Below are 16,895 nucleotides of genomic sequence, written 5' to 3'. Positions count from 1 at the left end.
GAGGTGAGCTCAGAGAACAGCATTTCTGACAGCCCCTGTCCGGCTAACCCAGTGGTCCCCACCCTTTGGGGCTGCCGGGTGCCCAGGGTGCAGGAATGGCTCGGGCCAGCCCTGGTCACTCGGCGGGCACCACGCTGGGGCCCACTGGGTTTACCGCACAGCCCGGCTACATCGCAGCGGACGGGGAGTGCTTTGGGTTTGGGATGCGTCCTCCCACTCCTGCATCTGTAGCCCTGAGCGGCCAGCCCTGCCGGAAACCGGGCCGTGGGAGATGTGCAGATCCAGAGACCCCGGAGACAGGCCAGGCCAGCCCCAACGCAAGCAGCCCAGCCAGGGCTTGGTCAAGCCGGGACTTGCACACCTCCAGGGCTGGAGATTGCCCCCGGCCCCAGGGAACCAGCCCAGGGCTTCCCCACCCGCCATGGGAAATAGCTTGTCCCGCTCCCCAACTTGGCCTGTGGCCCGTCACTCGCTGCCCGTCCTGCCACCCGCCCCCAGAGACCACGGACCTTTTGCACTGAACAGCCAGCCAGGCCACCTCTGCACACCTGGCAGGAGCCACCGCGGGCCTGCTCGGAGCCGGGGCCCCTCTGCACTCACCCTGCCCGGAGCGGCGCCCTACGGGAGCAGTGGCTGGCCCCTCACCTGACAGGGTTCAGCTGAAGAGCCTCTGCCGCGCCCTCCTCTGCATCCCACTGCAGCGCCTCCTGGACCAGGCTCTTCACCAGCTCCGCGTGCCCGCTGGCCAGGCCGGGGGAGGCCTCCTGCAGCCTGCGCAGCGCCATCAGGTACTTGCTCTCCACCTGGCAGCCGTGGGCTTGCAGCCGCGTGCACTGGGAGAGAGCGAGGGGCCGTCAGCAGGGCTGTGCTGCGGATGCACAGGACCGACAGCCCCGACCTGGCCAGCAGCCACGTTGCCTGCCCTTGCCCTGGAATCCCCGCCCTGGGGGCCCCTGAGTCAGTGGTGCGCCACGGAGCGCGCTGGCGGGGGAGCAGCCACAGCAAGGCCACTGCAGTGGGGGAGTGGCAGGGAGAGCAGCCCGGGCGCTGGCCGTAGTTCCCTGCAGTTCAGCCGGGGCAGGCGAGGGCTGGTGAGCTGGGCGCTGGTGCGTGGCAAAGCAGGACGCCACAGGGGAGTGTGTGCGAGGGGCGGGAGGGGGGGGAGGGAGGAAGAGAAGGGGGAGGGGGAGTGTGTGCGAGGGGCGGGAGGGGGGGGGAGGGAGGAAGAGAAGGGGGAGGGGGGAGGGAGGAAGAAAAGGGGAGGAGGGAGGGGGGAAGGAGGAAGAGAAGGGGAGGAGGGAGGGGGGAAGAGAAGGGGGAGGGGGAGGGAGGAAGAGGGGTGATCACTACGCCACTGGCGCCGAGGCCACAGACTCAGCAGGCTGCGGGAAGGGCCAGGTGTCTCGGAGGCTAGTGGGTGTCCAGAGCTACGACCGCAGTGGCTCAGCCACACACCAGTGCGCCGGAAGGGACACGACCCCCAGCCTGGAGCGCCGGGCGCAGGAGGCCGTGGAGGCCCAAGAGTAACGGGTTCAGGAGCTAGGTAGGTTCATGGAGGCAGGGCCAGCGATGGCCCTTAGCCAGGCTGGGCTGGAGGGTGTCCCTGGTCTCTGTCTGCCAGGGGCTGGGAAGGGGCGACTGGGGCGGGATCCCGGGAGGATTCCCGGTTCTGTTCACTCCCCCTGGGGCACCCGACAGGACCCTGGGCCGGATGGGCCTTGGGTCTGACCCCGCCTGGCCGCTCTTGTGTTCTCTTACTCCTGGGGGCTGAAGGGGCCTTTCCCTGTGGGCAGCTGAGCTTCCGTGAAGCATCGTCCTCGCACCGGCCTTGTTGGCAACAGGCTGTTGGAGCAGATGGAGCTTGGACTGGGCCTTTGCCTCCGCGCACCCCAGCGCCCCACCAGACGCTACGTTGTGTCTGGCCTGGAGCTGCAATTCGTAGGGGAGCCAAACTTTAACTCTGCAAGGCCCCAGCTCTACTAACGCTGCGCCCGAACAGAACTCAGCGTCTGCTTGTCTGCTGCGCGGGGCGGTGAGCAGGGAGCCCGTGCTGGGGAAGGGGCGAGGGGAGTCCACCGGAGACAAGACGACTCTCGTCGATTACTGTGCATCGGGACCAGGGCCCGGGAGGAAAGGAAACCCCTGCACCGGTTCCAGTAACTAAACCAGGGACTAGTTGCCACTGCTCTCCACAGCTCACCTGCATCCGCAGGGCCTTCTCCCTCTCAGCAGCGCGTCTCCAGAGCTCCGTGACCTGGTGGATCTCCGAGTTGAGGAACTGGTTCTGAGTTCTGAAGGCAAGTAAGTCATCCTGTCAATAGCAGAGCAGGCACACCAGTATGAGGATGGCTCCATAATTCAAGGTAAAATACATCACAGAGTGGGCGCCCAAAAGCCTCAGAGTCCCAGCAACGTAGACTCGAAGCGAAACTAAAAAGAAAACCACACATGCTCAGTTCTGGAATGCAGAGTCAGGGCCCCCAAACCACCTTAACTCTGCCCTGTAACAAGCATAACGCTTGGGGAAAGCTGCAAGACGACAGGCAGCAGCCAGATCTGGGGTTTGTTCACTTCTAAAAACTCAGGCCTGAAACATTCCAGGCACCAGCAAACACCCTGTCAACACAGACAGCAAAAGGCCACTGTTGGCTGCAGTGCGTCTCGGCCCTTAGAACCGCACAGATGGAGCTGGGACCTGCCTGCTGAGCCAGGCTGCGAGGAGAAACGTTGTTCACGCAGAGGTAGGCTGAATCAAGGCAGTCCTAGAGGAAGAGCTCGGGGCTGGATGGAGGATGACTCAGCTGAGTCAGGCAAAACAAGCTCTAGGCTGCCATCCAGGGTGCCATGTACTGGGGGGCTAGGGAGGCCAATAACTCCCCCTAAAGTCTGCACCCCTGGATCTCATACTTGAGGTCTGCTTTAAGAACATGCCCTAGCTCCGGAGGCAGTTCTTAACTGCCACAGAGTTTGAGCTGCTTGCAGCTTTGCCTTGGGGGCAGGGAGCTTATTTAGAAATGGGGCTTAGAAACAAGTGAGTCAGGTAACAAAAGGCTTGTGATTCCTCATGAAAACACTGCTGGGTACTCCTCTGAAAAGACAGGAGTAAATAGTGGGGTGCTCTAGGGAGCCGCATTTGGACCACCGCTGTTAAACTTCTCATAGAAAGGGGTAAACAGGGAGGTGGCAAAATCTGCAGAGGATACAAAATTACTGAAAATAGTTAAGCCCAAAACTCACTGCTACAAACCTGGGTGACTGGGCAACACAAGGAGAGGCAGAATTCAGCACTGATAACTGCAAAGTAACGCACGTGGAAAAATACAAACCCAACTGTGACGTAGTGGGGGTACCTGGCTGGTTTCTATGCTGCTGGCTCTGGGGGAACCCCCACTGGCTGCCGTGGGGACCACGACCCAGCAAAACAGGATGAGTCACTATGCAAACCAGTGGCCAGACACCCCCCATGGAGAGGAACAAAGGAAGGTGGAATGCGGGCTTGGCTGGGGGGCAGGGCTGGAAGTTAGTGAGTGGGTTGCTGGCTGTCGGAGGATGGATGAGACAGCCTAGGGAGAGTAGCTGGAGTTTAGGGGCCCAGCCTCCCCCATATCAAGGGGGCCTGAGGCATCCTAGCCCAGTTCCTGTAACCAGATTACATCTGTGCTGCGCTGTGCTGGAGGAGCAATAAACCACCCTCAATTCCACTGGCTGGTGCAGTCTGTTTGTGCCATTTCGGGGTGCAGGAGACGGGGAACCCCCAACGCGCCGTCACACTGGTGTCAGAAGTGGGATGCACTGCACCCCGTGGATGGAGCTTCCAGCGGCAAGCGACAAGGCGCAGTAGAAGCAAGAGCCCTGGAGCCAGGCATGCTGGAGACAGAGCGAAGCGGTTCCTGGGAATCGTGGGGCGCTGCAGCACTAGACTGGTGAGTCTGCACCGAGGGGCCCAGCGGGCAGATGGCCTACGCCCGACTCTTGAAGGCAGAGCTGGTGGGGCTGTGCAGAGAGAGGGGCTTGCCTGTGCGGAAAGCAGCCAAGGCCCAGCTGATTACCCAGCTGGAAGAGAATGACCAGCCACAGGGCCAGGATCTTGTCCCCAGGGGAAGCAGCCAGACCCCCCCTGAGAGTGTGTCAGGCTCAGAGAGGGGGAGGAGCGCTGGAACCCAACGGAGAGATGAGACAGCGTCTCCCGGGAGGCCTGCAAGCCGTAGCCCATCTAGGGCAGGGGCCAGCCCAGCGGAGCTGCGGCGGCTGGAGATCCAGCTGCGGATCAGGGAATTGGAAGTAGAGGACCGAGAGAAGGAGCGCCAAGATCGAGAGAGGCAGCGGCAGCATGAGCTGGCCATGGCAGAGCGGAGAACCGGCGGGGCACCGGCTGCGCCAAGTGCGGATGGGCCCCAAGGTCCCAGGGCTGCCAGCCACTTGGAGAGGCTCGTGGTGGCCCAATTGAAGGACATGGGTGACATAGACGGGTTCCTCAGTGCCTTTGAGAGGGCCTGTGGACTGCAACGGGTTCCCCCAGCTGACTGGCTGCAGGAGCTCATCCCCGCACTGAGCCAGGAGGCGGCCGGAGTGCTCAGTCAGCTGGAGGACCTACAGCCAGGGGATTACAACCGAGTCAAGGAGGCCCTGCTGCACAAATTCGGGCTGACCCCCGAGATGTACAGGAAGAAGTTTCGGGGGGTACAGAAAGGGCCACGGGAGACCTATGTGGACCTGGCCTCCCGCCTGGCGCAATACTGCCGCAAGTGGGTGTCTGGAGTTGGAGCCCAGACCGCAGAGGAGCTGCTCAAGCTGGTCATGATGGAGCAGTTCTATGAAGCGTGCCCACCCAAACTGAGGCTGTGGCTCAAGGACCGGAGACCAGAGAATCCCCAGGAGGCCGGGAGACTGGCGGATGAGTTCACGGAGAGCCGGTCCGGGTGTGAACGGGAGTCCCGGAGAGAAAGGGAACCGCGCAGAGACCGGATCTCGGCTGAGCGACGGAGGGAGTCAACTACGGGGCGAGACCAAGGAACAGGTCGTCTGCGCCCCAGAGAACCAGCCAGGGCCTGGACAGAGACAGCCCAAAGCCTAACTTGCCATCGCTGTGGGCAAAAAGGCCACAAGAGGGCTCAGTGCACCAGGTCCCAGGACCGGGGACTGTCCAGGGTTAACTGGCTGGGGCGGGAGGAAGGGCAGGCTGCCCCAGAGGCAGGGGCTGGCAGGCAAACCTCAGCTCAGAGAGAGGGGAAGGATGCTCAGTGCACCTCCCCTGGGAGGTCTGATTCTCAGGAGGCGGATTTCTCCGTGTACCGGGTGGGGGCAGGACGGCCCCTGCGGAGCGAGTGCCTCATACCCCTGGAGGTGGATGGTAGGAAGGTGACGGGCTTCTGGGACACGGGGGCGGAGGTGACTCTGGCCCGATCTGACATAGTGGCCCAGGAGCGGATACTACCCCACGCGCAGCTGACCCTGAAGGGCATAGACGGGTCCCCGTTTAAGGTGCCTGTAGCCAGGGTGCATCTGAAATGGGGGGCGAAGGAAGGCCTCAAGGAAGTGGGGGTGCACCCGCACTTGCCCACCGAGGTGCTGATGGGGAACGACCTAGAGGAGTGGCCCCATGAATCCCAGCGGGCTCTAGTCACTACCCGGAGCCAGAGCCAGCGGGGGGCTGACAACGTGGGTCCAGGGAAGGACTCCTGGCAGCGTCCTCAGGGTCCCATCCCAGTGGACACGGGGTCCAGCCAGGCTGGGACTCCGGACCTAGGCAGAGGTGGGGGACAGGTCCCGATCCCTGCCTCAGCAGCTGAATTCCAGGCTGAGGTGCAGGCAGACCCCTCCTTGCAGAGGCTGAGGGACCAGGCTGGCCTCCATGCAGCTCAGCCCCGGGGGAGAGGTGGCCAGGAGAGATTCCTGCGGGAGCGTGGGCTCCTGTTCCGTGAGTGGCTCCCCCCCAGGAAGGCGAGGGCATGGAGGGTAGAGCGGCAGCTGGTCGTCCCCCGAAAGTATCGCCTCAAGCTGCTGTATTTGGCCCACGATGTCCCCGTTGGGGGCCACCGGGGGATCCGGAGCACCCGGCTGAAGCTGCTCCAGCACTTCTATTGGCCAGGAATCTTTACAGCCGTGCAGCGGTACTGCCGGTCCTGTGACTCCTGCCAGAGGGGCGGGAAGGCCCAAGACAGGAGGAAAGCGGCTTGGGGGTCTCTACCCCAGATAGACCCTCTGGGATGGCTGAGAGAGTTATGGGAGGGGAAGACCTCCCTGGATGGAGCTTCGGGGGTGGAAGCTGCCCTGGTTGTCCAGAGAAGGCTCGCTGGGCTCATGGCCCCGGCCCGAGAGACCCTGGCCAGAGATCAAGGCCAGCGGAAGGGTGGGTGTGACCCCCGAGGACAGGCCTGTGCCAGTCGCCCTGGAGCGGGGCGGCGAGTGGACAGAGGGAAGCCAGCTCATGTGGGGCCTTGCCACGGCCGGCCTGAGTCAAGGGGAGCACCCATGTCCCCAGGGCGGGTTCCCACGCAGAGGACCCGAACTTCCCTAGGTCACGAGCGGAGTGACCCTGCTCAGTTCGCTCTCGGAGGGGGGAGAACTGTGACGTAGTGGGGGTACCTGGCTGGTTTCTATGCTGCTGGCTCTGGGGGAACCCCCACTGGCTGCCGTGGGGACCACGACCCAGCAAAACAGGATGAGTCACTATGCAAACCAGTGGCCAGACACCCCCCATGGAGAGGAACAAAGGAAGGTGGAATGCGGGCTTGGCTGGGGGGCAGGGCTGGAAGTTAGTGAGTGGGTTGCTGGCTGTCGGAGGATGGATGAGACAGCCTAGGGAGAGTAGCTGGAGTTTAGGGGCCCAGCCTCCCCCATATCAAGGGGGCCTGAGGCATCCTAGCCCAGTTCCTGTAACCAGATTACATCTGTGCTGCGCTGTGCTGGAGGAGCAATAAACCACCCTCAATTCCACTGGCTGGTGCAGTCTGTTTGTGCCATTTCGGGGTGCAGGAGACGGGGAACCCCCAACGCGCCGTCACACCAACTACACGCACAAACATGATGGGGTCTGAAATAGCTGTGACCACTCAAGAAAGCCATCTTGGAATTATTATGGATAGTTCCCTGACAACATCTGCTCAATGTGCAGTGGAAATCTACAAAGCTAACGGGATATTGGGAACCATTAGGAAAGGGACAGAAAATATCATCTTGCCTCTATAGAAAAGCATGGTACGCCCATGCCTTGAGCACTGCGTGCAGGTCTGGTCACCCCAGCTAAACATTACACTGGATTTGGAAAAAGCAGAGACCAGCCACGGAAATGAGACGGGGTAAGGAACAGCTAACATATGAGGAGACACTGGATATGACACACGACTCCAATTCACCCGAGGACGTGGGGTTTTACCCATCGACTCTCATGAGTCTGTCTAGTTTTGTTAGTCTGTAAAATGCTACAGGATCACTTGTTTTGATACGAGGAGAGATTCGCAAGTCTGGGACTGTTCAGCTTGGAGAAGAAATGAGTAAGGGATGGAGGGCTATGTCAGAGTGCTAGGAAATCTTGGAAAACTAGAGTAAGTAAAGGCTGTTTCTTCCTTCACTAGCATAACACAAGAAGCTCACGACATTTATAGGCAGCGGATTTAAACCAAACAAGACAAATTATTTCTTCAGTGTCAACCTGTGGAGCTCTGTCAGGAGAGGCTGGCAAGGCCTAACCCGTAACAGCGTTCCAATAAGAACAGAATAAGCTCAAGGAGAACAGGTCCACCAGTGACTGTCAGCCAGCATGGGCAGGGCTGGTGTCCCCAATGTCTCTTTGCCAGATGGGCGACAGGAAATAGATCACGTGCTGATTCCCTGCTGTGTTCCTCCCTCCGGGGCACCTGGCCTTGCCGCTCTGGGCAGACGGGACACCGGGCTGGATGGACTGTTGGTCTGACCCCGTCTGGCTGCTCTGCTCTTCTTATAAAGAGCCCAGATGTATCTGCCCCTGCTGTCACCCACTGGCCCTCCCAGAGCGGAGACAGTCCACAAGTTCTGCGCGTCGCCACAGGATCACAATTCCAAACTAGATTTCGCCAGTGCCACTCGGGCCCTGAACTCAAAGCACTTTTGTGTTTCTTCACTGAACTCATTGCTCTCGGGTGGGGCTGGGGAGGAGGGGGTCAGTACCTGGCTGCCCTAGGGAGAGGACAACCTCCGCCTTCTCGCACTGCAGGAGCTGGGGGCAGGTGAGAAGTGCCTGGCCATGGCTGGGGTGGGCACAGCCAGGGGAGGGGTGCATGTTCCCCGGCTGGGGGACAGACAGACAGACAAAACAAACAGACACACAAGCTTTCTGAAATACATAGTAGACAGCTGTCCCTTCTCAGCCCCGCTGGTCCCGGCCCCCATCTCTGGCCATTCTACGGTAGCACTCCCTCCTACCTGATCCCTCCCGTTCCAGTTTATGAGAAACAATCCAATTCCAGGCACATCCCATTGTACTGGCACAACAAAAAGCCTGCTCTTGCTTTAAGTGATGATAAGAGGGAGCTGCCTGCCCAGCGTGGGGATCCTAGCTCCTACCGTTTAGAAGGAGCTCTTGAACACACAAATGCATTTTCTAAAATAGACAGAGTACGATTTTAAGGCTGACCAGTGTCTCTTAAGTGACTTGCCACAAGCTATCAGAAATGTCAGCATTAGAGACGAGCGGGTCTAAAACTGACTTAAGTTTCTCTCTCATATAGGAATTAGATCCAGTGCTCCTGCCAGCTAATTGCTAAGTTATCTGCCAAAAACCTAGAGTTTCCCAGAGCCTTAGGAGTCCGGGAAAGAGGTGTCAAGTGTGGGGGGGGAGGGTGGGCAGGGTCAGCCCCCCCCACTTGCACTGAGCATGCTCAGTAACTGCTGAAGCCGCTGTCCTCAGTCTGCCCTCCCACGCTCTCGCTCTTCTCCCGCCCCCCATCCCGATCCCAGCCCCTACCAAAATCTGAAATGGTGCCCTGACTGCCACTTCCCCATTGCTTGAATTAGACAAACCCTGAACGCGCAGGCCGGAGCCGGCCCCGCCCGTGCAAACTGCCCGAGCTTGGGCCAGCAAAGCACACGCCCCTCCCAGCCAGCTCCCGCAGATACTGAGATCCCGTCTGCTGCTGACACGGCTGCGCCCGCCTCCGCACCTTCAGATGCTCAATCTCCTCCTGCTGCTTGCACCAGGTCTCCGTGGCAACAGCACTGGCCTCCTGCACCGGCGCAAGCAGACCCAGGGCTATCTGCTCCGAGAGCTTCAGGACGACCTGCTGCTTGGCCTGGTTCTTGTCCATAAGAAGCTGCACGTGGCTCTGCAGCTCCTCCACACGGCTGTCCCTCAGAGCCAGGCTGTGCGCCAGCTCCTTCTTCTCCGCCTCCAGCGCCTCCAGCCGGCTGCTGAGCTCCACGATGTGCCTCACTTTGTGGCGCACCAGCTCCAGCCGGTCCTTATCTTCTGCAGCAGCCAGGTAGGTGCTGGACACTCTCTTCTCCTGCTGCGCAGCCTCCAGAGCCTTGTGGAGAAGCCTCGCCAGCTCCTGGGGGCACATGGAGCCGCGTGTCACACACATGCCTCGCCCGCCACACAGCCCTGGCTTGGAATGGCGGAGGGGCGGGGAACTCGCGAGGGGCGTCTGCCTGCTGCTGGGACCAGGGCCTTTGGCAGTGTCGGAGAACGACTGGCAATTCCCGGGTGTCCATAACGTGGGGGCCGCGCTGCCAGCCTGCCCTGGGAGCTCCCACCATGGAAGGGACTGCGTGCTCCAAGGCCTGTGGCTGCACCACGCTGGAGATGCTGTGCTGCCCACCTGGCCCTGGGTTTCCACAGGCACCTTCCTGGGGGCCGACTGGCTGCAGAGACCTTGCTGCTCATGTGGGGGGCGCTGGCAGGGCAGGGGGCTGTGTGCTGGCTCCGTGGCTACTGACACTCCCCTTGTCACGGCGCCTCCCTGGAGCAGGCTCCGACTCGTGGCACGTGGCCAGGGAGAGAGCCTACCCGCCCTGGGAGAATGCCACGTAAACGAAGGAGGGAGCCAACTGCCCAGCATGGGCCTGCTTCTTGTCTCACGGACACCCGAGAGCCCAGGCGAGCTCTCCCGAGCCGAGCGGGGTCACAACACTGACCTCCCGGAGAGCCGAAAGCCTTCTCCTGCCCCGCCTGGGAACGGCTGCCTGGGACCTCACCGGGGAACCAACGACCCGCCTGCAAGCGGCACGCCAAGAAGTGCACGTGCGAGCGCCTAGGCCAGGGCTGGGTCCAGCTCGCTGGGGGCTCTGGAGCCATCCCAACGGCTTTGCTGGGCTCTGGAGCACGCCCCCAGGCCGGCCTTACCTTCTGAGACTTGACTTCTTCGGTGAGAGTCAGGACCTGCTGCTGCAGAACAGCCACCTTGTCAGGGGAGCGTCTCTCCCGAGCCAGCCCCTCAGCAAAGGCAGGGAAACCACTGCTCAGCCACTTGCCTTTCCTAGGCCAGTGTGACCTGGGCCCAGCCTGGCTGTCCTCGCGGGCCTGCTCCCTGACTGGGGGAGACGGGGAAGGGGGAGGCGTCATTCACTTCTGTGAAACCAGCCCCCAACTTAATGGCCAGCGGTAGCGTGACAGAATCCCAGCTCCAGCTGAACCGCTGTCTCTAATGTAGACCCGCCGGCCTCGCCAGGCTCACGTGCAGTCGGGGGGGCCAATGGGCTGCAGCTACAATGGAGTCGACAGGACCGGACCCCAGCCGGTGTCCACTGGACTCCGCAGAGCCAGCTGGGGCGAGCCGGAAATGGCCATGCAGCGGGAAGACCAGCTGCCAAGCAAAGCCTGGCGGCCAGCGGAGGGTTTCTGCTTGGAACGAGGGCAGAGGGAAATGAAGCCCCTAGGAACGTGCTGCCAGGGTACCCCTGCTGCAAATGGCAGAATGGGCCCGGGCCCGGCCCTGCGCCGTGGTTTCAAAGGGCCGTGCCAGCCAGGGGAGCAGCGCGTGGACACCCTGCACTGTGATGCCCCAGGCCATGCGAGGAGCCCTGGGGCTGTGTCCCGGGAGGACACTGAAACCCTCCCGAAGAACCCCCTCCCCCACCACAGCGCCCAGGCTGGGACACAGGCCACCAAGTGCAGCGAGGAGAAAGTACCTGGACACTCCGCCTCCCCTTCGACCTCTCCTTCCTCCGCCAGAGGCCCGGGGTGCCCCGCGAGCTCCTCAGCGCTGCAGACGCTCCTGCTGCTCCCCGGGGGCTGCCTGGCGCCACAGATACTGGAGATTGTATTTCTGAAAAAGACACTCACAGGAAGCCCAAGGACAAGGGAGCCGTGGTCCCCGCGGCCAGCCAGATCGCTGACTTCCCTTGGTGCCAGGCAGGGCATTCTGCTCTCCCCCAGACTTCCATAGACAGGAAAGAAAACAAAGTAAGGCCAGGTCTACACTACAGGGGAAGGTTGACTAAAGATACGCAACTCCAGCCACATTCATTATGCAGCAGAGTTGACGTCCTTTGATTCGACTTTCCCGCCATTCCCACAGCCGGAGGCCGGCGGGAGCAAAGGCCGAACTGGCGCCAACGGGGACGCCTTCTGAGTTTGATTTTGCAGGTCTTAATTAGACCTGCTAAATCAAACTCTGGAAGAACGATTGTGGCTTCCCCGGAGTGAAGACATGGCCTTAGACAGAGGAGAAGAGTTGGGGGAGGGCGTGACTGGGAGGTGTCAATCGGCTCTAGCTCCACAGGCGGCAGTGGGACCAGACCCTGACAGGTGTCAATCGGCTCTAGCTCCACAGGCGGCAGTGGGGCCAGACCCCGGCTGGTGTCAATCGGCTCTAGCTCCACAGGCGGCAGTGGGACCAGACCCTGACAGGTGTCAATCGGCTCTAGCTCCACAGGCGGCAGTGGGGCCGGATCCCGGCTGGTGTCAATCGGCTCTAGCTCCACAGGCAGCAGTGGGGCCGGATCCCAGCTGGTGTCAATCGGCTCTAGCTCCACAGGTGGCAGTGGGGCCGGATCCCGGCTGGTGTCAATCGGCTCTAGCTCCACAGGCGGCAGTGGGGCCAGACCCCGGCTGGTGTCAATCGGCTCTAGCTCCACAGGTGGCAGTGGGACCAGACCCCAGCTGGTGTCAATCGGCTCTAGCTCCACAGGCAGCAGTGGGGCCGGATCCCGGCTGCTGTCAATCGGCTCTAGCTCCACAGGCGGCAGTGGGGCCAGATCCCGGCTGGTGTCAATCGGCTCTAGCTCCACAGGCGGCAGTGGGGCCGGATCCCGGCTGGTGTCAATCGGCTCTAGCTCCACAGGCGGCAGTGGGGCCGGATCCCGGCTGGTGTCAATCGGCTCTAGCTCCACAGGCGGCAGTGGGGCCAGACCCCAGCTGGTGTCAATCGGCTCTAGCTCCACAGGCGGCAGTGGGGCCAGATCCCGGCTGGTGTCAATCGGCTCTAGCTCCACAGGCGGCAGTGGGGCCGGATCCCGGCTGGTGTCAATCGGCTCTAGCTCCACAGGCGGCAGTGGGACCAGACCCCAGCTGGTGTCAATCGGCTCTAGCTCCACAGGCGGCAGTGGGACCAGACCCCAGCTGGTGTCAATCGGCTCTAGCTCCACAGGCGGCAGTGGGGCCGGATCCCGGCTGGTGTCAATCGGCTCTAGCTCCACAGGCGGCAGTGGGGCCGGATCCCGGCTGGTGTCAATCGGCTCTAGCTCCACAGGCGGCAGTGGGGCCAGACCCCGGCTGGTGTCAATCGGCTCTAGCTCCACAGGCGGCAGTGGGACCAGACCCTGACAGGTGTCAATCGGCTCTAGCTCCACAGGCGGCAGTGGGGCCAGACCCCGGCTGGTGTCAATCGGCTCTAGCTCCACAGGCGGCAGTGGGACCAGACCCTGACAGGTGTCAATCGGCTCTAGCTCCACAGGCGGCAGTGGGGCCAGATCCCGGCTGGTGTCAATCGGCTCTAGCTCCATAGGCGGCAGTGGGGCCGGATCCCGGCTGGTGTCAATCGGCTCTAGCTCCACAGGCGGCAGTGGGGCCAGACCCCAGCTGGTGTCAATCGGCTCTAGCTCCACAGGCGGCAGTGGGACCAGACCCCAGCTGGTGTCAATTGGCTCTAGCTCCACAGGCGGCAGTGGGGCCAGATCCCGGCTGGTGTCAATCGGCTCTAGCTCCACAGGCAGCAGTGGGGCCGGATCCCAGCTGGTGTCAATCGGCTCTAGCTCCACAGGCGGCAGTGGGGCCGGATCCCGGCTGGTGTCAATCGGCTCTAGCTCCACAGGCGGCAGTGGGACCAGACCCTGACAGGTGTCAATCGGCTCTAGCTCCACAGGCGGCAGTGGGGCCGGATCCCGGCTGGTGTCAATCGGCTCTAGCTCCACAGGCGGCAGTGGGGCCAGACCCCAGCTGGTGTCAATCGGCTCTAGCTCCACAGGCAGCAGTGGGGCCGGATCCCGGCTGGTGTCAATCGGCTCTAGCTCCACAGGCGGCAGTGGGGCCAGACCCCAGCTGGTGTCAATCGGCTCTAGCTCCACAGGCGGCAGTGGGGCCAGACCCCGGCTGGTGTCAATCGGCTCTAGCTCCACAGGCGGCAGTGGGGCCAGACCCCAGCTGGTGTCAATCGGCTCTAGCTCCACAGGCGGCAGTGGGGCCAGACCCCGGCTGGTGTCAATCGGCTCTAGCTCCACAGGCGGCAGTGGGACCAGACCCTGACAGGTGTCAATCGGCTCTAGCTCCACAGGCGGCAGTGGGGCCAGACCCCGGCTGGTGTCAATCGGCTCTAGCTCCACAGGCAGCAGTGGGGCCGGATCCCGGCTGGTGTCAATCGGCTCTAGCTCCACAGGCAGCAGTGGGGCCGGATCCCGGCTGGTGTCAATCGGCTCTAGCTCCACAGGTGGCAGTGGGGCCGGATCCCGGCTGGTGTCAATCGGCTCTAGCTCCACAGGTGGCAGTGGGGCCGGATCCCGGCTGGTGTCAATCGGCTCTAGCTCCACAGGTGGCAGTGGGGCCGGATCCCGGCTGGTGTCAATCGGCTCTAGCTCCACAGGCGGCAGTGGGGCCGGATCCCGGCTGGTGTCAATCGGCTCTAGCTCCACAGGCGGCAGTGGGGCCGGATCCCAGCTGGTGTCAATCGGCTCTAGCTCCACAGGTGGCAGTGGGGCCGGATCCCGGCTGGTGTCAATCGGCTCTAGCTCCACAGGTGGCAGTGGGGCCGGATCCCAGCTGGTGTCAATCGGCTCTAGCTCCACAGGTGGCAGTGGGGCCGGATCCCGGCTGGTGTCAATCGGCTCTAGCTCCACAGGTGGCAGTGGGGCCGGATCCCAGCTGGTGTCAATCGGCTCTAGCTCCACAGGTGGCAGTGGGGCCGGATCCCGGCTGGCACCCCTGAAGCTCTGAGAATTCATCCAACGGAGGATCTGTCCCCTAGTCTGTCCTGCAAGTGACTGTTGTGCTGGTGATGGTGGCAGAAAGGACCGGTAAGGCACAGACAGCCGCAAAGCCCAGTCCCTCTCTCTGTCTCCCCTGCACTGCACTTGCACATTCCCTGGTTTGTGCCAATCTGTCCTGGCCACATTAAGAGCAACGCGTGGGTCTGTGGCTGTGGTCACACTAGACTCATCCAGACGCTGGTACCTGGCTATGCCAGAGGAGGTGCTTTGGAAGGACAGGGAGAAACAAGCCATGTAGCAGTGGCTCCGTTTGCGGAGAGAAGATCTAAGGACACACGTCCACCCTTGGGCTCCTAAGAGAGTGTCTGTTTCCGCAGTAAGCGCCCTAGCTGAGCTGCCGTGCCTGAGAAATGCATCAGCATGTCCTGGCCTGAATGTGCAGCTTTCTCCTTCCAGGCGTGTGGTCCCAGCGGGCTGGCTGGCGCTGTCAGCCACCGGGGCCATTGCCAGTGCTGGTTGTCAACACGAGTGGCTTTGGTGCTTATGGCAGCCAATTCCAACGCAGAGCACAGGGTCCTGACCCCCAAAGCACTCACCAAGTTGGACTGCGATGGGCGTGCGCACGTTGCTGGATCAGCACTTGGAGAGGCAGGGCCTGATTCGGTTCTCACCTTAGCCAGCGGGAGCCTCTCCACAAACTGTGATGGGAGCTGGATCAGGCTCTTGCAGAGGCTGGAAGTCCCTGGGCAGAGCCCTGCGTGGACACACAATGTTACATCCACAGCTGTAAAATGAGCCGCGGCTGCCCACCGACTTGCAGGGCTCTACCCACGGGCATTTGGGGCTCGGTCCCGCAAGGAGCTGCGTGTCCTGGCCTGAGCCACTGAAACAACGGGTAGGAATAAATGGTAAATTTTCAGATTGGAGAGGGGTAACTAGTGGTGTCCCCCAAGGGTCAGTCCTGGGACCAATCCTTTTCAACTTATTCATAAATGATCTGGAGAAAGGGGTAAGCAGTGAGGTAGTAAAGTTTGCAGATGATACCAAACTGTTCAGGATATTCAAGACAGAAGCAGACTGTGAGGGACTCCAAGAAGATCTCACCAAACTGAGTGATTGGGCAATAAAATGGCAAATGAAATTTAATGCGGATAAGTGTAAAGTAATGCACATTGGGAAAAATAACCCCAACTATACGTACAGTATGATGGGGGCTAATTTGGCTACGACAAATCAGGAAAGAGATCTTGGCATCATCGTGGACAGTTCTCTGAAAACTTCCACACAGTGTGCAGCGGCGGTCAAAAAGGCAAATAGGATTCTAGGAATTATTAGGAAAGGGATAGAAAATAAGACCCAGAATCTCTTACTGCCCCTGTATAAAACTATGGTACACCTACATCTTGAATACTGTGTACAGATGTGGTCTCCTCACTTCAAAAAAGATATTTAGGGGTTTGGAACGGATTAAAGTGACTGGGACTTCAGTTTAGAAAAGAGGAGACTGAGGGGGGATATGATAGAGGTCTATAAAATCATGAGTGGTGTGGAGAGGGCTGATAAAGAAAAGTTATTTATTAGTTCCCTAAATAGAAGAACTAGAGGACACCAAATGAAATTAACGGGTAGCAGGTTTAAAACTAATAAAAGGAAGTTCTTCTTCACACAGCGTGTAGTCAACCTGTGGAACTCCTTGCCAGAGGAGGCTGTGAAGGCTCGGACTATAATAGAGTTTAAAGAGAAGCTGGATAAATTCATGGAGGTTAGGTCTATAAAAGGCTATTAGCCAGGGGATAAATGGTGTCCTTGGCCTCTGTTTGTCAGAGGCTGGAGAAGGATGGCAGGAGACAAATCGCTTGATCATTGTCTTCGGTCCACCTCTCTGGGGCACCTGGTGCTGGCCACTGTGGGCAGACAGGATACTGGGCTGGATGGACCTTTGGTCTGACCTGGTACGGCCGTTCTTATGTCCTTATGCCCTGTGAGCACTGAGCGGTGCCACGCGGAGCTGCGCAAACGCTGGGAATTACACACTTGCTGAGCGGGGCCAGGGTGCTCAGCCCCTTTCAGGGTTAGCCTCTGGGGCCACCGCCAGGGCTGACTTCTGCACGTGCCCAGTGCACCTGCCATCAGCGGGGAGATGCCAGGGGCCTGAGCGGGCTCTTGCTGCACTCAGTGGCGCTGCCCGCAGACAGCACTGTCAGCAGCTGTGCGAAGGGCTGGCGGTCACTGGCGTCTGGAGAAGCCCCGGCTGGAGACCCGCTGCTGAGACGCACTGGCCAGAACGCCCGAGAGGGGACGGAAATGCTGCCGAGTGCCTGCGCCCCGCTGTGAGGGACTCGCCCCGCCGCGGGAGTCCCACCGCCCTGCCCGAAGGCGTTACCCATCTCGTGCTGCAGCCACCCACCCACCGCACCACGGCTACTTACTGGATTTCGGTCCACGGATGCTTGAGGGAGAGGTTCTGCAGGGGGGCTGCCTTCGTACCTCCCACGTCCGTAGGGGTTTTCACAGGGGGCAGGAACTCCTCACCGGCAGTGAGCACTACAAGAGAAATGGCT

At 61.0% G+C, this 16,895-nt stretch overlaps 1 protein-coding gene across 9 annotated transcripts in view; it reads right to left on the bottom strand.

Moving 5' to 3' along the window:
• Positions 1-16,895, bottom strand: part of TBC1D2 (TBC1 domain family member 2) — a 115,645-nt gene that overhangs the window by 84,741 nt on the left and 14,009 nt on the right. For all 9 annotated transcript variants that reach the window (XR_012898878.1, XR_012898877.1, XR_012898879.1 and 6 more), the window contains exons 4-9: positions 16,764-16,878; positions 11,104-11,240; positions 10,319-10,506; positions 9,138-9,524; positions 2,201-2,311; positions 646-833 (exon numbers count right to left, since the gene is read on the bottom strand). Coding sequence is in view for 5 of the 9 variants with exons in the window: in XM_075914995.1 (XP_075771110.1) it covers positions 646-833; positions 2,201-2,311; positions 9,138-9,524; positions 10,319-10,506; positions 11,104-11,240; positions 16,764-16,878 (1,126 nt within the window). In the remaining 4 variants the exon portion in view is untranslated. The remainder of the gene's footprint in view (positions 1-645; positions 834-2,200; positions 2,312-9,137; positions 9,525-10,318; positions 10,507-11,103; positions 11,241-16,763; positions 16,879-16,895) is intronic.

The sequence above is a fragment of the Pelodiscus sinensis genome, unplaced genomic scaffold (genome assembly GCF_049634645.1).
Source record: "Pelodiscus sinensis isolate JC-2024 unplaced genomic scaffold, ASM4963464v1 ctg83, whole genome shotgun sequence".
NCBI lineage: Eukaryota > Metazoa > Chordata > Testudines > Trionychidae > Pelodiscus > Pelodiscus sinensis.
Note: the sequence above shows the minus strand (reverse complement) of the source record. Positions and strands in the feature narration are given on the sequence as shown.